Source organism: Manis javanica, chromosome 1 (assembly GCF_040802235.1).
Source record: "Manis javanica isolate MJ-LG chromosome 1, MJ_LKY, whole genome shotgun sequence".
NCBI lineage: Eukaryota > Metazoa > Chordata > Mammalia > Pholidota > Manidae > Manis > Manis javanica.
The window spans coordinates 7,035,144-7,057,330 of NC_133156.1; the positions used below are offsets into that span (position 1 = coordinate 7,035,144).

Here is a 22,187-nt window from a genome sequence, read left to right on the forward strand (position 1 = left end):
GATAAACATAGGGGTGCATCTGTCTTTTTCAAACTGGGCTGCTGCATTCTTAGGGTAAATCATAGAAGTAGAATTCCTGTGTTAAATGGTATTTCTATTTTGAGTTTTTTGAGGAACCTCCATACTGCTTTCCACAATGGTTGAACTAGGTTACATTCCCACCAGCAGTGTAGGAGGGTTCCCCTTTCTTGACAAACTCGCCAACATTTGTTGTTTGTCTTTTGGATGGTGGCGATCTTTACTGGTGTGAGGTGATATTTCATTGTGGTTTTAATTTGCATTTCCCTGATAATTAGTGATGTGGAGCATCTTTTCATGTGCCTGTTGTCCATCAGAATTTCTTCTTTGGAGAACTGTCTGTTCAGCTCTTCTCCCCATTTTTTAATTGGATTAATTGTTTTTTGTTTGTTGAGGTGCGTGAGCTGTTATATATTTTAGATGTCAGCCCTTTATCGCATGTGTCATTTATGAATATATTCTCCCATACACTCAGATGCCTTTTTGTTCTATTGATGGTGTCCTTTGCTGTACAGAAGCTTTTCAGCTTGATATAGTCCCACGTGTTCATTTTTGCTTTTGTTTCTCATGCCCGGGGAGATACGTTCGTGAAGAAATCACTCATGCTTATGAGAATGGGTATTATATCTTCTCTGTATGTGTGATAAGATTCTGAGGTATATCCATCTTGTCGGGGGTTTGGTTCTTGGGTAGTTTTTTGATTAACAGTTCAATTTCTTCAGTAGTAATTGGTTTGTTTAGATTTTCTGTTTGTTCCTTGGTCACTCTTGGAAGGTTGTATTTTTCTAGGAAGTTGTCAGTTTTTTCTGGGTTTTCCACCTTGTTAGCATATAGGTTTTGTAGTATTCCCTAATAATTCTTTGTATTTATATTGGGTCCATCATGGTTTTTCCTTTCTCCTTTCTGATTCTGTTGATGTATGTTGATTCTGTTTTTCTCTTATTAAGTCTGGCTAGAGGTGTATCTATTTTGTTTATTTTCTCAAAGAACCAGCTCTTGGTATCATTGATTTTTTCCTATTGTTTTATTCTTCTCAATTTTATTTATTTCTTCTCTGACTTTTATTATGTCGCTCCGTCTGGTGACTTTCGGCCTCATTTGTTCTTCTTTTTCCAATTTCGGTAGTTGTGACGTTGAACTATTCATTTGGGATTATTCTTCCTTCTTTAAATGTGCCTGGATTGCTATATACTTTCCTCTTAAGACTGCTTTTGCTACGTCCCAAAGAAGTTGGGGCTTTGTGTTGTTGTTGTCATTTGTTTCCATATATTGCTTGATCTCTATTTTAATCTGGTCATTGATCCATTGATTATTTAGAAGCATGTTGTTAAGCCTCCATGTGTTTCTGTGCCTTTTTACTTTCTTTGTATAATTTATTTCTAGTTTTATACCTTTGTGGTCTGAAAAATTGGTTGGTAGGATTTCAATCTTTTTGAATTTATTGAGGCTCTTTTTGTGGCTTAGTATGTGGTCTATAGAATGTTCCATGTGCATTTGAGAAGAATGTGTATCGTGTTGCTTTTGGATGTAGAGTTCCATAGATGTCTATTAGGTCCATCTGTTCTAGTGTGTTGTTCAGTGCCTCTGTGTCCTTACTTATTTTCTGTCTGGTGGATCTTCCTTTGGAGTGAGTGGTGTGTAAAAGTCTCCCATAATGAATGCATTGCATTCTGTTTCCTCCTTTAATTCTGTTAGTATTTGTTTCACATATGTTGGTGCTCCTGTATTGAGTGCATATATATTTATAATGGTTATATTCTCTTGTTGGACTGAGCCCTTTATCATTATGTAATATTCTTCTTTATCTCTTGTTACTTTCTTTGTTTTGAAGTCTATTTTGTCTGGTACCAGTACTGCTACATCTGCTTTTTTCTCCTTGTTCTTTGCATGAAATATCTTTTTCCATTCCTTAACTTTTAGTTTGTGTATGTGTTTGGGTTTGAGGTGAGTCTCTTGTAAGCAGCATATAGATGGGTCTTGCTTTTTTTTTTTTTGAGAGGGCATCTCTCATATTTATTGATCAAATGGTTGTTAACAACAATAAAATTCTGTATAGGGGACTCAATGCACAATCATTAATCAACCCCAAGCCTAATTCTCAACAGTCTCCAATCTTCTGAAGCATGACGAACAAGTTCTTACATGGTGAACAAGTTCTTACATGGTGAACAGTGCAAGGGCAGTCATATCACAGAAACTTTTGGTTTTGATCACGCATCATGAACTATAAACAATCAGGTGAAATATGATTATTCGTTTGATTTTTATACTTGATTTAAATGTGAATCCCACATTTCTCCCTTATTATTATTATTAATAAAATGCTGAAGTGGTAGGTAGATGCAAGATAAAGGTAGAAAACATAATTTAGTGCTGTAAGAGGGCAAATGTAGATGGTCAGGTGTGTGTGTATAGACTAAGTATTAATCCAAGCTAGGGTCTTGCTTTTTTATCCATTCTGTTACTCTGTGTCTTTTGATTGGTGCATTCAGTCCGTTTACATTTATGGTGATTATTGGAAGATATGTACTTATGCCATTGCAGGCTTTAGATTTGTGTTACCAAAGGTTTAAGGTTAGCTTCTTTACTATGTAACTGTCTAACTTAACTTGTTTATTAAGCTATTGTAAACACTGTCTGATCATTCTTTATTTCTCTCCCTTCTTACTCCTCCTCCACCATTCTTTATATGTTAGGTTTTTTATTCTGTGTTCTTTTGCGTTTCATTTGACTGCTTTTGTGGGTAGTTGATTTTATTTTTTGCCTTTAGTTAGTATTTGGTTGGTCTGCTTTCTTTGCTGTGATTTTATTTTTTCAGGTGACATCTATTTAGCCTTAGGAGTGCTTCCATCTTGAGCAGTCCCTCTAAAATACCCTGCAGAGGTGTTTTGTCAGAGGCAAATTTCCTCAACTTTTGATTCTCTGGGAATTGTTTAATCCCTCCTTCATATTTAAATGATAATCATGCTGTATACAGTATTCTTGGTTCAAGGCCCTTCTGTTTCATTGCGTTAAATATATCTATCATGGCATTCTCTTCTGACCTTGTAAGGTTTCTGGTTATAGCCTGGTGTGTTTTCCATTGTAGGTGACCTTTTTTCTCTCTCTGGCTGCCTTTAATACTCTACCCTTGTCTTTGACCTTTGCCAGTTTAATTATTATATGTCTTGGTGTTGTCCTTCTTGAGTCCCTTGTGTTGGTAGTTTTGTGGGCCTCCATGGTCTGAGAGACTATTTCCTCCCCGAGTTTGAGGAAGTTTTCAGCAATTATTTCTTCAAATTGCCGTTTCTATCCCTTTTTCTCTCTCTTCTTCTTGTAGTACCACTATAATGTGAATATTGTTCTGTTTGGATTGGTTACACAGTTCTCTTAATATTCTTTCATTCCTGGAGGTCCTCTTTTCTCTTTCTACCTCAGCTTTTCAGTGTTCGTGTTCTCTGATTTCTATTCCATTAACGGCCTGTTGCACCTCATCCAGTCTGCTCTTAAGTCCTTCCAGAGATTGTTTTATTTCTTTATTCTCCCTCCCCACTTTATCCTTTAACTCTTGCATATTTCTCTGCAGATCCATAAGCACGTTTATGACCTTTATTTTAAATTCTTTTTCTGGTAGATTGTTTCAGTCTGTCTCCCCAGGCCCTCTCTCGGGGGTTGTCTGGGTTTCTGAACTGGACCAAATTCTTCTACCTTTTCATGGTGATAGAGGTAACTGTAGGCAGGTAGCGCATGTGTCAGCTGGGAGAACAAAGTCTTTTCCTGCTTGCTGGTTGCCTTGACCTTCTCTGCTACCTGTGTCCATTACCTGCACTCCTGGAGCAGCCTCCAGGTTAATCCCGTAAGCTGCTGTGGGCGGGGTCTCCGTCAGGGTAGTGCAGAGCGCTGTGGGGAGTGGCAGGCGCGCAATCTGTGCTGTCCTGCAGTAGTGGCACCCCCTCCAGGCAGTTGCGCACTGGTGGTGGCCTTTGGGTCTGGCCCGGGAGGTTGTGCGTCAGGAGGAGATTTTTGGCGGCTGCTGGGGGTGCTGCTGCTCCCAGGCTGCTCGGCTGCCGCCGGCATGCCCGGGCCTCTCCTGGGACCCTCTGGTGCCGCCAGTGTTCGCAGCCACTCCTTGCCGTAGTTCCACGTTGCTGCTCTCCTGCTACTGGGCCGGTGTGTCGGGGTTCTTGCCAGCTGGGGGAATGACTGGCAGGCTGCTTATCTCTGTGAGGGGCTTCAGAGCTGTGCTGCTGACCAGAGGGTTAGGTCGTCTAGAGTTCCCCGGTATTCCCACCTGCTGGGCTGAGTCTGCCAGGACGATTTCGTCCAGCTGTGAGGTCCCTGTCCCTTGAAGACTTTAAAAAAGCAGTTGCTTTTCTTTTGTCCCGGGGGGGCCGGTTGCAGGGACCCACTGGCAGGTTTTGCTTTTCCGTTTCTCTAATATCCAGCACACCGTGCACTGTGTGGCTGTGCTACCAGTGTGGATTACTAGAGCTGGTGTTTAGCAGTCCTGGGCTTTCACTCCCTGCCCCCTTCAACTCCTTTCTTCCCGCCAGGGTGCTGGGGTTATGGGGCGCTTGAGTCCTGCCAGGTCGCAGCTTGTATCTTACCCTCTTTGTGTGATGCTGACTTCTTGCAGATGTAGATGTAGCCTGGCTGTTGTACTGTATCCATTGGTCTCTCTCTTAGGACTAGTTGTATTTGTTGTATTTTCAAAATATTTATGTTTTTGGGAGATTTCTGCTGAACTACTCATGCCGCCATCTTGGCTCCTACACTTGCTGCTGTGTTCTTAGGATACATTCTTAGGAGTGGAATTCCTGGGTCAAATGGTGTTTCTATTTTGAGCTTTTTGAGTAACCTCTATACTGCTTTCCACAATGGTTGAACTAATTTACATTCCCACCAGCAATGTAGGAGGGTTCCCCTTTCACCACATCCTTGCCAACATTTGTTGTTGTTTGTCTTTTATGGTGGCGATCCTACTGGTGTGAGGTGATATCTCATTGTAGTTTTAATTCGCATTTCTCTGATGACTAGCAATGTGGAGCATCTTTTCATGTGTCAGTTGGCCATCTGAATTTCTTCTTTGGGGAACTGTCTGTTGAGCAGCTCTGCCCATTTTTTAATTGGAGTGTTTTCTTTTTGTTTGCTGAGGTGCGTGAGCTCTTTATATATTTTGGATGTCAACCGTTTATCGGATCTGTCATTTATGAGTATATTCTCCCATACTGTAGGATGCCTTTTTGTTCTGTTGATGGTGTCCTTTGCTGTACAGAAGCTTTTCAGCTTGATATAGTCCCATTTGTTCATTTTTGCTTTTGTTTCCCTTGCCCGGGGAGATATGTTCATGAAGAAGTTGCTCATGTTTATGTCCAAGAGATTTTTGCCTATGTTTTTTTCTAAGAGTTTTATGGTTTCATGACTTACATTCAGGTCTTCGATTCATTTCGAATTTACTTTTGTGTATGGGGTTAGACAATGATCCAGTTTTATTCTCTTATATGTAGCTGTCCAGTTTTGCCATTTTTTAGTATTTTTTCAGCTCTGTTCTTTTTTTGCTTTTCCTCTAGGGATCTAATTACATGGCACTTACATCGTTTGTTATAGTCCTACAGATCCCTGATGTTCTATTCTTCTTAATTTTTCCCTGTGAGTCTGTTTCTTTTCTGTTGATATTGGATAACTTCTGTTTTCCTCTTCATTTTCCTCTTCATTCATCTTGTTCCCTCTCGTCTCCATTCTGCTCTTGGTTCTGTCTCTTGAGTTTTGTTATTGTAATTTTTTAGAACAATTCTAAGTGCTCCAAAAAAAAATAAAGCAGATAGTACAAAGTTCTGATGTTATAGCTGCCCATCTCACCATTTCTTCTTTTATTGATACCTGAAATTAATATGATACATTTGTTCTAATTAACTGATACACGTTATTATTATTACTATGTAAAGTCCATAGTTGTATTTGCGTTTCCTTAATTTTTATGTAATGTCCCTTTTTTGTTTTCAGAGTCCATCTCGGATACTGCATTATATTCAGTAATCATGTGACTTCAGGCTTCTCTTGGTTGTGACATTTTCTCAGACTTTCCTTGTATTTGATGACCTTGACAGTTTTAGGAATCAGGTATACTGTAAGATGCCTTTCTTTTGGAATTTGTCTGATGTTTTTCTCATCATTAGACAGACTGGGGCTGTGGATTTTTAGGAGGAACATTGCAGAGATGCTTATCTTTTACATTTTAACTTTTCATCACATAACAAGGTACATCTATTAAGATGATTAATGACCTTGATGTTCATCACCTTGCTGAAGCAGTGTTTGTCAGAAGTCTCCTTTTTAAAGTTACTCCTGCCCCTCTTTGGCCACTAGTTTCCAAGCGCTGTTCGGAGTGAAGTCAGTCTCTCTGTTTGGGTGGAGTTTATAGATACTTGGATTTTTGTGCATAGGAGAGTTGTCTCTTTGACATTTATTAATTTATTCAGTCAATTATTAATATCAAAATAGATGCATGGATATTTATTATACCCTTTGGGTTATAATTAGATACTGCTCTATTTATTTTGTTGCTCAAAATTTTCTAGCTTCTGCCATGGTCAGCACTTCCACTTGGCTTGTGTATTCTTTTGATGTACTTCATGCATTGATTTTTAAAATTTATGTTACTGTTTTTTTCAGTCCAGAATTTCCATTTGGTTCTTCTTTACATCTTCTATTCTTTGGTGAGATATTCTGTTTTTTCCTGGTTAATTGTGTTTTTATTCCTGTTGAAACATTTTTATCAGGGCTCTTTAAAAATCTTTGTCAGATAGTTCTAACATGTGGGTACTTTGATTGTTAGCATCTCTTGATGGCCTCTTTACATTTAAATTGATTTCCTGGTTTTTGGTAGGTTATTTTTTCACTGAAGTGTAGATGTTTTGGGTATTATGAACTCTGGATCTAACACTTTCTTCCTTAGCTGGCTTTATTTTGACACTACTTTGAAGTATTTTCATACGTTCTATAATTCACATACTATATGTTTGTAATTAACAAGTAAATGAATGGCAATGCATACATTATTGCTGATAAAGGGCCACAACCAGACATGTTTAGAGACCACTACAATGCTCCAGTGAATGTCTTCTTTTCCCGTAACATGGGAACTAAAATTGTATGGCGATCTTTTCTTGTTCCTGCCTATGCTTCCCCTTTCCATCTTTGTGTCTCACATTTTAAATGGCTGCCATGGTTGCTTATCTATGTTCCTGTTGCTCAGTTTCTAGAATATACTGATACAAGTAAAAATCTAGATCCTAGCAGTGGAGATTATATAATGTTTAACACTTGTCTTTCAATGTTTTTCCATTTTCTTGCATAGTATTTTGACATTCAAAAAGGAAATAGCTTGCTTTCTGCAAGGAGTAAGGATATAAATTCATATGTGCTGGAAACTGTCATAGGTGCTTTGAAAAGAGTTCCCAAAACACCCATCTGCAAATGATAAAAATTGTAACTAATCTCCAAATGATCTAATATATAATGCTTTGAGATACTATAATTTTAAGTATTAATAATAGAATTCATGAGGTTTTAGAATACATTATCATCTAAGGGAATTTTTTTATTGTTTTTTGCAAGGTGTGCTGAGAGCGGAGTTATAGCTAAGTATTTTTAATTCCTTATCCCATTATATAATTTTATCATTAAATGAGTATTTCTATAGGTTAATTAAAATAATTTAATAATTCTTTAAGTTGGTCAGTGGTACTGGGAATAAGACAGATAGATACTTTTAAAAGTTGGAATGAGTTTTTAAGACACCAGAACAATTAATAATAGGCATTTATTTACCTTTCAAATCTAGCAGCCTTTTTTATGTGTTATCATAAAGTATTCTACAATCTTTTTTTAGGTAGGTAGTCATCCAGGCTTCCTGAAGGAGGTTCGCGATCATACGCAGGACTCTTTCTTAATGCAGCCTGAGGTAAGCAGGAATATAGCTGGGGTTAAGGCCTAACAACTTCATGTACTGTTACTGTCTTCATTATGTGTTTGAAAAATCATGTGTATTTTGAAGTAAATTAGAATTTGTGAATATAAAACATGTCAGTTAATTATTTTCTTTGTCTCTGAGACATAGACAAACTTATTTCACTAAATTTTGCATAAACTTTCTTGTGATATGCTCATTTGTTTTTCAGTAAGTATGTTATTTAAAAATTATTTTCAGTTAAGATTTTTAGGCACAGGAGTCATTTAAAGGATATAAAAGTCCCTCTCTTTTGTACCTACCTGAGAGAGTAGGAAGTGTCTTTTAAAAAGATTTCCAAGTTTATATTTATTAATCCAGATAAGTTAGTGCATGAATGATAAATGAATATAATTAGAAATAATTATGACTATAGTATAATGGTCTAAATAAATAATTTTATATTCATATAATACTGCTGTCTGATTAATCTATAGGCCTTATTCAAACTTTGTCCCTTAATATCCCTTATAGCAAATGAAAGAGAAAATTTCTTGTTTAGGATTTAATCCAGGGTTATAGGCCATTATTTCTTTAAAATTTTTTTGTTTTTTTTCTCCTTTTCTGAGACTCAACTCCAGACATGTTAGACTTCTTCCTGCTGTTGTCCCATGGTTCCTATGGCTGTGTTATTGTTTTTTTTCCTTCTTGCTTCATTTTGGAGAGTTTATACTGTTGTATCTTTAATTTTACTAATATTTTCTAATCAGCTGTTAGTTCCATGTTGTATATTTTTCATCTCACATCTTGTCTTTCTCATCTCTACAAGCTGCATCTGGGTCTCTCTTATATTTTCTAATTAATGCATCATGTTCATGTTTTCCAATACTGATTTCTTAAATGTATTGGCATATTTATCATTGCTCTTTTAACAGCTTTGCCTACTATTTTCATATTTGTCATTTCTAGCTCTTTTCCTACAGCTTGTTTTTTGTAAATTTCTGTATAATGAATTATTTTATTTGTGCAGTGCTTAAATCCATTGTCTCATATCCTTGTCTTGTTTTCTAGTTGTTAAAGGTAGGAGGCTAAATCTAGTCTCTGCAATACCCCATTGTGTGTGTGGCTGGGGATGGAAGTCCTGTCTGCTTTAATCTGAACCTATTTCCTAGTCTCTTTTTGTCTTTCACATCCCTGACATTTTTTTTTTTTTTGAGAGGGCGTCTCTCATATTTACTGATCAAATGGTTGTTAACAACAATAAAATTCTGTATAGGGGACTCAATGCACAATCATTAATCAACCCCAAGCCTAGTTCTCAGCAGTCTCCAATCTTCTGAAGCATAATGAACAAGTTCTTACATGGTGAACAAATTCTTACAAAGTGAATAAGTTCTTAAATGGTGAACAGTGCAAGGGCAGTCATATCACAGAAACTTTCAGTTTTGATCACGCATCGTGAACTATAAACAATCAGGTCAAATATGAATATTCGTTTGATTTTTATACTTGATTTATATGTGAATTCCACATTTCTCCCTCATTATTATTCTTATTATTATTTTTTTTTTAATAAAATGCTGAAGTGGTAGGTAGATGCAAGATAAAGGTAGAAAACATAGTTTAGTGCTGTAAGAGGGCAAATGTAGATGATCAGGTGTGTGCCTATAGACTAAGTATTAATCCAAGCTAGACAAGGGCAACAAAACATCCACGGATGCAGATTTCTCTCAAAACAGGGGGGGGTGGGGTTCTAAGCCTCACCTCTGTTGATCCCCAATTTCTCACCTGATGGCCCCCCTGCGACTGTGCCTGCCTTGACATTTTTGAATACTACAGAGCATTTGGTAGATTGCCCATCAATTTGAGTTTGTCAGATATTTTCTCAGAATTAAATTAAGGAATATATTTTTTGGCATGAATATCTCATAAATGATACTGTATCTGTCTTAGTATTTTATACCAGGAGACACATGATGTGTGTTTGTCCCACTACTGTATATTAGCTTCGTTCACTTGGTTAAGGGGTATCAGTCAGATTTCTACTGGTTATAGTTGCTGATTTTCCCTCTCTATTATGTTTTTTAGGGGGATATATTTGATAGTAAGTAAATAACCTGTTGCTCCGCAAACTTCACTCACTGTTTTTAGCATCCGCTGTCAATTAGCAAAAATTTAAAAATTACAATAGTAGTATATTTGTGTTCAAAGAAAATTGTAAACTATGCTAAAGGGAAGAAAAGTGAAGTGATAGTGTTTAAAGTTTTAAGATCTTATTTTCTCTGCACAGACATCTTACAACAAAGAAATAATTTCAGGGTTTTATTGAGTGAAGTGTAAGTTTTACTTCAATTTATCTCTTAATCTTCCCTTAGTGTTAAAGTCAGTACGATATCATGTCATTGTTGAAGTTTTATCACTACTCCTATTCTAATAGGGTTCTTTGCTATAGACTCCTTGGTTATGTGGATAGACTAATTCTCAGAATGTTACTAAATGCATAAAATAAAATACCTTTGATTACAATTAGAACCAATTATATAAAAATACCATTCTCAGAAATATTTAAAAATTTTTGAAATGTATTATATATATTTTATTAATGCATTAACTAATAAGATATAGTGGTTAATAGCTATAATGTTTTTTGAAGTAGTGAACATAAATGATATATTGAGCCGTCTGCCAGTATGATATAAAAGGCTGGGGATTTTTATTTTTGACAAAGTAATAGGTTGTATTAAAACTATTATGGTTTATTGCTTCCAATCAGAATGAAAGAGAATGCTACATTTCTGTTAGATGTTAATGAATATGAAGATAATATTTTTTCCCATGTAATGTCATGGATCCAAGTTACTAAGTTTAAGTTCTGTTTGAATGTGGCTAGGAAGCAGGTCCTGTGCAGGCCATATCTTGGTGCCCATTTCCCAGATTGGATTTGTGCCAACAAGTCTTTATCTCTTGAGCACCTCCCCATGTGGTCCACTCCATCAAAATATATTAAATGAAATGTGTTACATGTAAAATGGGAAATTAGGGGTAGTTTTAAAATCATTCAGTGGTTAATTTTGAAATTCATACAGAACTGGTTAAAATCTAAAATGTAACAGTACCTTTTTTCAGTGAGTAGACTGAAAATGAGACAATTTGTTATAAATTCTCTATTGTATTTACCATTTACCTTAACAGATATCTTGCTTTGATCAGTTCTACCTCATTCTTTTTCACTGAATTTATAAATAGGTGTCTTTTTTTCCATGCTTTAATGGGGAATATATTAATTGTGAATTTGTTGAGTTATTTAATCCCTTTAAATCACTGAATGCATATTTATAGAATGCATGAAATTTAAATACAATTATTTTGATTGTTTACGTATAAAACAGAAACATGGCATGAGGTATATTTCTGTTTTGCTGATGTTCTTCCATTAAAATGGATCCTTTTGTTTTTGAAGTAGTGGTAGCTGTGAAAATGGTTGTGTTAAAATAGTTTCAATATTAATGATTCTGTCTTTCTGATAGTACTTTCTCATTCTCTTCAGATAAAAGTATTTGTCAGTGTGGACCAGTTGCTTAGCTCCTTGTTTACTTGACCCAATTCAACTGGTCTACTTTTTATTGGTATGTCTTAAAACTTACTAATTAATTACTTAACCCTTTTGTCAATAAACATTATCAATTTGAAGGATGTTTCTAATATGTTAAAAAAAATTTCTAATCCAAGACTAGATTAGATGATTGGACCTTATTTATATTGGTAAAAGAATTCTTTATAGCTGCTGCTACATGGACCTGTTTTACTTTTCCTTCTGTAATCCTGCGATAAAATTGACAGGTGTCCTGATATTTCTAGTATTCCTAATATGTTCTGTGGTGCCAAAATTTAAACATTCTTTTATTGTCTATTATTTTATTGATGTATTTTCTTCCCAAAATAAAAATTTTGAATTATTATATAGGCCTCAGGAAAACATGTTATTCCAAACACAAAAAGTAGCATTCTCCTTTATTGTCCTTGTAACATTGGGAGATTCATAATTAGACTAAATAGCTTTGCAGCTTTTTTTTTTTTGTTCCTTATTACCATTCTTTTGCTGTTGGTAACTATTTCTTTTTGGAGCCTACCAGAAATTGAAGAATGAGTTGATTTTCACTTTAAAAAGTAAAATCTAGGGCTTCCTTTAAGTGATAATTTGAGTTAGTGAAGAGGAGCAGCTTGTTATTTTTTATAGTGTCAGAATGAATATATATTCCTGGCACATAAATGGCTATGCTTTCTCATACCTGTTCTGTTGTATGCTGAGGAAGTTGTTTTTTTTTTTGGATGTTGATGTTACTTGTTTTGGGTTATTGTTTTTACCTTCAGTTTATTACCTTTATTTTCTAAAGTCCTATGGTGCTTATGAAATTTATCTATGCAGTTTAGCAATTTTATGTTATTTTTGGCCTCATTGTCATCTTCTCTGACATTTATTATTCATCCATCCATCTATGGAACATTTTGAGGTCTTCTTTATATCATCATATGGTACTAGATGCTGTTGGCTTTGAAGATGGAGTAGTAATGTCAACATCAGGTGGGAAGATGGATACAGTTATTTTGCAACATGATATATGATATGTGACTTAATTGATTATGACAATTCTGTAACCACTTAGAAGATAGATCAAATACAAGTTGCACCTAAAGGTTGCTTCTCTGATTTCTAATTCTGACTATCAAGTTAAGTTTTAATACACACCAGTTCATCTGAACTCTGTTGCTGTAAGACTGTGTATATTTCAGTATAACTGGTTTTGTCCAGTAATTTTCAAAGTGTTCTTCTTTTGGCCTTACCTTCATATATTTTATCTCATTTCTTTAAATTATGTCAGTGTTGGCAAATATTCACTCTTGGCAGAAAGATTGACTTTATTATTATCTGTTGACTAATATCAACATTTGTTAATAGCCCAGCATAATTTTGAATAAGGTTTGTTTTTGTATTTTAAAAAAATTAAAAGAAAATTATTTTATTGTGGTTTTATTTTATATGATATTTTAAGTGTAGTAGATAAGGGGTAAATTGGCTTTAAGAGAAGTTCCGAAAGTGCTTGGAACAGCATCAGCTCAATGGAAAAAAGCACTTAACATCTTCAAATTATTCCTCTGAAGGATGTTATTTGATTATTAAGGTTACATTTCATAGGTCCATTTAGTTTCTTTTGTCAGATGACAAAGAAGTGTGTCATCATTGTAAACAGAAAACACTGCCTTTCTTTGATTTTCAGCTTTGCTTACCTATATGTAGGAACTATGTTAAACTTAATTAATGGGGAAAAACTATTTTTGAAGTCAGCTTAGCTGAGATCATTACTTTTGTTTGAATCTTAATTTAGCTGCATTTTGGTTAACAGTTTGCATCCCGATGAGGACTTGTGACTCACTAAGCCTGCCTGATTAGACATTAACAGAATTGTTTTGCAGAGAGAACAGAGGTGTAATGAAAAATATGATAACCTTTCTTCTAGTTAAATTGTGGTTTCTTAATTATATTTTCATGTTTTAAATTTTAGAAATACGGAAAACTGACCACTTGCACTGGTTGCCGAACACAATGCAGGTTTTTTGATATGACTCAGTGTATAGGTCCTAATGGATATATGGAGCCATATTGTTCAACTGTTTGCATGAACAGTCACAAGACAAAATATGCAAAATCACAAAGTAAGTTTCAGGTATTTGGAAAGTTAAAAAACTTTAACAAGATTAAGTTAACTACTTTTTCTCCTTTAACTTTTTTTTACCCTTGTTTTTAACTGCATAGAACTTTATTTTTATTTCAACACTACACTTTCTTACTGCAAACTTTTTAATGGTTTTGATCATTCCACATTTATTATAGTTTAAAATTATTGGTGGACTTCAGTCCATGTCTGTGTTCTTAGCTAAAATTATTTTTTCCATCCAATCATTTAAAACTGAGGTTGTTTCATGTATCTGTGGATATTTTAGAGGCATAATATCAAATCAGACTCTTTTAATTACAGAATTTTTTAAGGTACATATAATCTTAGAATTTAATAAAAGATGGGTTTACAGGGTTTCCATTAAAATAATATTTTCACAGGTCACTTAAGATTTTCTTTTCAACTTTCATTACTTTATAAAGAAATCAGCTATGTACCTTTTCTTTCCTAGGTTTGGGAATTATTTGCCATTTTTGTAAGCGAAACTCTTTACCTCAGTATCAAGCCACAATGCCTGATGGAAAACTGTATAACTTTTGCAATTCCAGTTGTGTGGCTAAATTTCAGGTTTGTTATTTATTTTGCATTATCCTTATCCCCAATAAAATACAGGAAATAGTGTAACAGGCTTTATCTTTATATAATGTGCTAATTTTTATATAGCCTTGTTGAGAGTCAGATTTGGATTATAGCCTTATTGAGAGTCAAATTTGGAGGACTGAAGTTCTAGATTCCCAGTCAGTAGACGCAGCTGCTCCAGCTCTCTGCATAGCATGGATAACCTTATTTACTTTCTAATTGTTATTTATGATATGAACATCAAAGCAAAATAAATTTTGGTGTAATTGAGTTACGTGCCTTTTGTGTGTAGTATTTTCTTAGTAGATGGTTTTTAGTAAGTTGTGACTTTTAAGGGGAATTCTGTTTTATGATAAATAGATGAAGGATATAGGTATATTTAGCCTGGACGTGATAAGCAGAAATGTTTTTTTTCCCTAAAAATACACGATGTATAAAGGAGATTGCACTGGACTTGTATAGTGTACAAGTTCAGTTTCAGGAAGATATTCTTTATTTTGGCAAATATAAAGAAGGATTTTCTGACGTACTTCTTAAAAGCTGGAGTATGGACAGCCCGAGAAGACAGTATTACTTTTAAGTGTCCAAACTTAAGCTGGTTGGTCACTAGAAAGGAATGGCTTAGAAGGGGATTCAGCAATAGTTAAGTGGTATGAGAAGGTTTACCTGCTATGTGAAAATTACAGAGTATTAACTTAAAGATTCAAACCAGTGTGTAAAGACGTGCACTTGAGTTAATTCATCCAGCAATTCTATGTTGCAGACACTTAGCCATGCGTTATTTTATCTAAGTTGGAAATTAAGTTACTGTAGTTATAACAGTTATTAGCATTTCAATTGATGTGGTTTTGAATTCGGCCAAGTGTATGTTGTTTTTGTTAATAGTTACATCCTTAACTGAGCTTAGGTTGATAAACCACATTCAAGACTAAACTTTTATTTTGGGAGTTGGGATCATGGCCATTGATAACATCCTTAAAGTGGTAAATACTGATATTGACTGGTTGGTTTTCTTAAACTAGAATTTACAAGGAATAAGGATATAAGTAGTTGAGGGGACAGTGTCTTTGGTATGATGCTTGTCAGATTTTAACTTTCTTTACTCTGTTTTGATGTTGGTAAACTGAAATGTTAATTGAAACTCTACTACTTTTTTTCGTTTGAGACTTGTATTGCCTATGATTTGATGAGATCATTTGTATATGTACATTGTACATTTTAAAGAAACTCTTACACTCTTATTTCTAAGGAATGCATTCAGATAAGTCTGTAGGCAGTCTCATCAGTGTATAACTGCATAAAAGTTGGCAGTCAGAAAAACAGAATTTTTTTCCTTTCTCTTTACTTTATTAGATGTTTTTTCATTTCAAAGTTAGGTAATAGAATGGTATTTCATTAGTTTTGAAAGAGTAAGGTTAATGGACCTTAGTTTTATGGAAGCAATAAGGATAATGTTGCTGGATTTTATTTAAAAAATTTATTCACCTGATACTTAATTTTCTTAAATCTTCATGTTTTATTTTTTCACAAATTTTAATTGTGTGATATATGCAGAGTTTTAAAAATGATAAAATTGTTTTTCCTTCTATTGCCACTTTGGAAAAAAACCTTTATTTCATACATTCAGAAGATTATATGTAATATATATTAAAGAATCATAATTAAATATCAGTGTATTCATCATTCAGATTATAACTTAGGACAAAATTTTAAAGCCTGTATATGCTTGTATCTTTACCTATCCTATAAATTGTTTTAACTTTTAAAAATATAGTAAAACTAAAATTCCTGATGGCAATACCAGTCTGTTATTTTTTCCAAACTTTGTAGAAGAAATCAGTTTGAAAAAGTAAGATAGGCTGTTTTCACTGATGGACTTGGAATGGAACTGACAGCAATAATGCAAATGGGGCAAATCATTAGAAATTAGCAGTTGGAGAGAGAACCTAGTAGCTAGGTTTTTTAGAAACATGTTCAGAACTTGGTTAGCCTCACTGTTATTTACTTATATGTTCTTAAAGAGAGAAAAGTCACAATTGCACTGTATGATTTTTTCCTTTTTCATATTATTTTATTTTAAATAAGTAGTGATAATCCTGTTGTAAAAAATGAATTTCAGTTTCATAAAACAGCATATCAGCATAATTTTTAAACATAAATCAGGAATGTAATTTTATGTGTTGAGGAAATATTTAAGCAAGATTCATATTATTTTCTGGACAAAGTGAATATTTCACAGTAGTCAGAAGTAAAAATTCTAAAAGAACATATCAGTCTATATGTTTTTTTTCTTTGTTTTAGGCTCTAAGTATGCAGTCTTCTCCAAATGGCCAGTTTGTAGTTCCAAGTGATATTCAGTTAAAATGCAACTATTGTAAAAATTCCTTTTGTTCAAAGCCAGAAATCCTGGAATGGGAGGCAAGTTATATTTTGTTATATATTCTCTAGTGCTAAAATGAAAGTCTAGTAACTAGTAAAAATAACTGGCATTTCCATTTGAGGACCTATTTCTTAGTAAATAAGGATTAGTTTTTCAGATTTTGTGATGGAGTATTTACTTTTGTGAGAGTGCAACTGACAAAGAATCTTTTTCTTCTTAAACAGATCAATAATTCAAACAAAATTATTGACTTCATATTCATTATGTTATGTTTGTATATAGTGAATATGGACTGTCCATATAATTAAATGAACATTTTATATGCTACTTTGTTTACATACCTAGAGCATCTGTATGTATTTTTTTCCCATTTCTTCCCCCTCCCTCCCATTCTTACATTGTTTGTGACCTATATCTTGTATTGCCTGCTACCTATAAGAATTAGAACTTGTTAGTCATTCACTGTGCTGTCACTTAACATTTTATAATTGTTTTTCAGTAGGAGTCCTAACACAGACCTATTTTATCTTCCCTTTCTTATTCTTTGCCTTCACCAATTTATTGATTTGTTTTGCCATAGCTTTTTGCCATTAGCAAAAACTCTTGATCATTAATTTTTATTTCATTAAGGGGCAATGATAGATGAATGGATGGATGGATGGACGGACGGACGGACGGGTGGATGGGGTGGCCCTGGTTGAACATTGTATTTTGAGCAATGTTCATAGAGTACGTAATAAAATGTAGTTCCAACAATAGACTGCTCTTGAGCCAAAACTTAGTGGCTGTTGGCAAGTCAATCAGTATCAGAGTCTTAGGTAAATGGTAATACCCAGAACTAACTACATGAGTTCTAAAGTACTTTGGAAATCTGAAATCTTAGTATGTTAACACTTTAATGCCTGGAAAATTTCTTAATGTGTTGTGTTGTTTGGTGCTGTTTCAAAATCATTTAAACCAATCATATTTTAAGACTATTGTTGGCACCTAGTGATGATTTTTAGTGACTAATGCTTTCCTTCAATCATAGTAGGAAGACTGTTGAAGGCCCAATAAGAGAGTAAAGGAATGGTAGAGAATGAGGAAAGAAATCCATAAGCAAGCACATAGAAGAATATTACTAGGAAATGAAGATCCTGAACTGAATTTTGATAATAGATGAAAACGAAGTCCTTTCCGCTGTCTCCATGTCAGCACTACCTGGCTTTTATAGTCTTTTTTTGTGTGTTGCTTTTATTTACATGGAGGTTAAGTGTTGGAAGGAATTAAGAAACATCAAACTGAATGAGAGTTGAGTCTGTCTCTCAGGTGATTGAGAATTCTGAGGTCTTTTGCTTCTCATTCTGTTAGCAGTTGTGTTTTCTTTGTTGCTCTTTTTGTCTTATAAGTTATATGTCCAGATGGGACGGCTTTACATTGATACTGCCTTACTACTTGAGTTGTGAACTAGACTCTTTCACCTTTCTTACCTTGATCTTCAGATATCTTTAAGTGTTAGGTAGACAGTTTAGACCTAGTCTGTACCCTGCATGATAACAGGGGAAAAAGCTGCCACCTTGGAAGTTTTAACTTGTTTCTGTTTGGCGGGATGTTTGAAACCTAGTTCTGGCTATTGTGGGTTTGGGGCCAGGAGAGATAATTAAAAATAATTACTAACCTAGCCTTATTAAAGGAAACCAGCTCAGTCTTAAGCTTCAGCAGCATGCTGTGTGATAGCCCCAATTGAATACTTATCCATAAGTCTGTTACCATTAAGCTGTGATAGACAAGAATATGATTGAGCCTGCTTGAGTATTTTCAAGAAAAAATGTTTCTTTTTGAGTGAAAATGTTATTAATATCATAATTTTTGTTTTTTTGTAGCTTACCCATGTTGCATCTTCCATTGTTTTCTTCTCATTTATCCAGTTCTGTTAGCAATGCTAGACTCATCTTGTTTTAGTGATGTCTTTCACTAAGTAATTTTAAGATGGTTAATGGTGTTGAATTTTGTGGAGCTATGTCTAAATATAGCAGTGAATTTGTTAAACTAGGTATCTGTCACCTATAGGAAATGTATCCCCAAGGATTATAACATTGAGTAGGTAAATGATTTAACTTTGTTTCTGTAAAAGTGGCTTGTTAATTTCTTAAAGTTTTTATTGAGATGATTGTCATATACTTAACCCAAGGTTTCCATTGTATGTTTAGAACAAAGTGCATCAGTTCTGCAGCAAAACTTGTTCAGACGACTATAAGAAATTGCATTGCATAGTTACATACTGCGAATACTGTCAAGAGGAGAAGACTCTTCATGAAACAGTAAATTTCTCTGGCGTTAAGAGACCTTTCTGTAGTGAAGGCAAGTATATACAGTGTTGTTCATAAGTTTTATTAATACATAATGTTAATTTTTTGCCAAAATATTTTTGAAATGTATAACTACGTATATCCAGAATAGCTGTCTAATTTAAGTGTAGCTGAACAAAAATAACGAGTTTGTTTTTCTACTGACTTGTTTTGTTAATTTTATATACATTTGAGACATTGGGCCTCAAGTTGTTTTGTCTATAAATTTGGTAGCCTGTTTTTACATTGCAAGGAAGTTTTAAGAATGAAATAAAAGCATTATCTTAACCGTGTCATTCCTAAACTCACAAATTGTGACCTGAAAGTGATTTTACAAGTGGATTAAAATTATTTTGCATTGGATCCATTTCCCTGTCAGTTGACAAATATTTTCAGTATACCAGAAAGGAAATCACATGTGCATTACTACCATGGGAAAATACTTTTTAGATTTCCAGTTTGAGATGCCAGGGAAACACAGGCTTTTGTTACAGTACATTAAAGAATTTTCTTTCCTCTCATTTGCATTTTTGCTACTGTGATGCCAGGCAGCATATTAGAAATGAACTCCACTTCTCATTCTAATTCTCTAGAGATAGGAATCAGGATTTGTCTCTGGGTTTTGGGCTCTTGTTACTACTACATTTCTCCAAATGATACATTCTTGCTCTAAGCTGAGTTTTACTCCCCTGTTCTTTGTTTGGCCCAGGCACTGAACTCCCCAGCTTTCCTATCTACTGTCCATTATTTTCATGTGTTTTGTTTTAATATTAAAACCTTGTATTTTTTAGGCTGCAAATTGTTGTACAAACAGGATTTTGCAAGACGTTTAGGACTGAGATGTGTTACTTGCAACTATTGCTCTCAGCTTTGTAAGAAGGGAGCAACTAAAGAACTTGATGGTGTCGTGAGAGATTTCTGTAGTGAAGACTGCTGTAAAAAATTTCAGGATTGGTACTACAAGGCAAGTAACTCAGAATTTTATTACAGCAACTACTTTAAAGTAGAAATATTTTGATGACTACTAGTGTTGAACATTAGCAGTTAGTTGTTTTGGATACTTAAGATGTATAGTAAAACACTTTGATCTTTTCCTTTTTTAATTGTGGATCTTTAGAGACTTTCAAATGTTGGTTTCTTCCTAAATTAGAAAATGAGTGTTAATTTGGGCTTTGGTTACTCAAATTCTACCACAGAAAAAGGTATTAATTCCTCTGTCTGTAACATGGAAAATCGCCTCAATTCTAATGCTTCATTTATGGTGCAGTTGTAAGCACGTGAAGGCAGCATCATAACTTTAAGATTGTGAAATCCTGCTAAAGAAGCAGTAAAATGTTTGAAATATGTAGATTGTTATTTAGTTTACTTAATGAAAATGATAACTAAGGAGAATTGCAGTAGTTCTTTGTGTAGTATAAAGAGAGGAAGATACTTTCAAAATATTCAGTGGTTGTCGAGGCTGAGAGTTTGGGTGCACTTCAGTTAATTATTTTACTATTGCTTCTGAGTAATTTAAGCCTTAGAATTAAGGATCAAATTGTAGAAACACACAGAACAAACATATAAACATCCTCTAACATGCATTCCTTTTAGTCTAAACCAAACATCTTACTCTCCTACAGAGAGTGGCAATTTTGAGAAGTCACTCAGAAAATGTTGCCTTAGTGGCTTTAAATGTTCAATTTTAGTTTAGCACAACACATAAATATACCTTTCTCAATTTAAAAAATCTGTTTTGGATATTTTCAAGGCAGTAAAGGTATTTGATGGCTACATACATGGAAATTCCATTTTATTCTTACTATATGTTTTCTCTTTTCATCATTTATTTTATTCTTTGGACAAAAGTTGTTAACAAGTGATAATGATGATTTCCCTGTCATTCTTTTATTATACAGATTTATGCCTAGTGTAATTATGAATCTAAACTTAAATTAAAAAAATAATCTTTCTTGGAGGAATATGTGTTTTGTTCACAGCACACTGAATGTATTTCTTTGTTTGACTTCTTTCTCTGAGTGAATTTTTCCTGTTTGCTTTTACATTACCTAAAATAGAGAAATTTTTTGGTTCTTGTTCTCCTTTTTTTTTTTTTTTGGAAAGCAAAGGTGTTCTTCGGCAAAAGACTACATTATTCTAGATTCTAGATGTTACCACTTGTTTCATTTTGCCTTATTTTAAAGGATGATTGTATCCAACTCTTTTATTCATTCAGTGTTATTTTTTGTCTTTAAACCCAACAAATCTTTGTATAATATACAATAGCATTATTACATACTGCACTAATATGAGAAATAAAGGTAAGAGCATTTTCATCACATGAGAGGAATTTGTAAGAAGCAAATAACAATGGTGTAAAGTTTGTAATAGCAAGAAACTGGTGATTTTTCTATATAATCAATAGAAATGCAACCTCTGAAATGAAGAAAAGGATTGCCCCTCCTAATTCATTATTTGCCTCTTTGTGGAGGCAGCCAGTGTTGTAATTGAAGAATTTCTTTGTGTGCTTTTTTCTTGAGTCAAACTGTCTTTTCTTATACCTCTCATGAATCCTTTCTATTCACTGCTATCTTCATATCATCATCCTGAAAATGTGGTAAATTGAGTCACAACCAAAATAGGATTTTTTTGACCTTCCTTTCCCCTTCTCCTTTTTTAAGAACTCAAAATTTTAGACTTACATTCATTAAAAATATGACCTGTCCTAGTCAATCCAGCTTTTATTAGAAAAATAATCCAAAAAAAAAGGTGCTCCATCAAGGATACTTTAAAACAACAGTTAGTCCATCCAGTTGTTATTTAGCCTTTAGTCAGGAGGATTTGCTATAGGGGCACACATGGCTATATTTTTACCTTTGTGCTTCAGTTTGAGAGATTACCTATAGTATAAATAACTTGAAATTTTTTATGTATTTACATTTAAGTATTTAATATTGTACTTTTAAAACTTCTGCTTATGTTTCTTTTACTTGACATTTTGAATGATCTGTGTTTTCCGGTCTATATAATGGTTTACTTTTGGATTTAAAGTAGTGGCTTATTAAATACCATCTCTTCTAAATTGGAATATCAAATCTCTGAAATTATGCAACCAAAAATGCTGAGAATAAAGTTAATATTTTTCATCTCCCAGATAACTCTTTAGAAATTAGTCAATATTACTTTTCCTCAAATGTTTCCAGGCATAATGTGAAAGCAGGTGGGAGAAGGTAGTTAATTTT

At 34.0% G+C, this 22,187-nt stretch overlaps 1 protein-coding gene across 10 annotated transcripts in view; it reads left to right on the plus strand.

The window, feature by feature from the left end:
- Positions 1–22,187, plus strand: part of ZMYM2 (zinc finger MYM-type containing 2) — a 123,563-nt gene that overhangs the window by 59,024 nt on the left and 42,352 nt on the right. For 9 of the 10 annotated variants that reach the window (XR_005061072.2, XR_005061069.2, XR_005061070.2 and 6 more), the window contains 6 exons: positions 7,889–7,960; positions 13,507–13,657; positions 14,132–14,247; positions 16,561–16,677; positions 18,829–18,979; positions 19,758–19,930. Coding sequence is in view for 6 of the 10 variants with exons in the window: in XM_073223707.1 (XP_073079808.1) it covers positions 7,889–7,960; positions 13,507–13,657; positions 14,132–14,247; positions 16,561–16,677; positions 18,829–18,979; positions 19,758–19,930 (780 nt within the window). In the remaining 4 variants the exon portion in view is untranslated. The remainder of the gene's footprint in view (positions 1–7,888; positions 7,961–13,506; positions 13,658–14,131; positions 14,248–16,560; positions 16,678–18,828; positions 18,980–19,757; positions 19,931–22,187) is intronic. The other variant, XM_073223842.1, reaches the window with a different exon arrangement.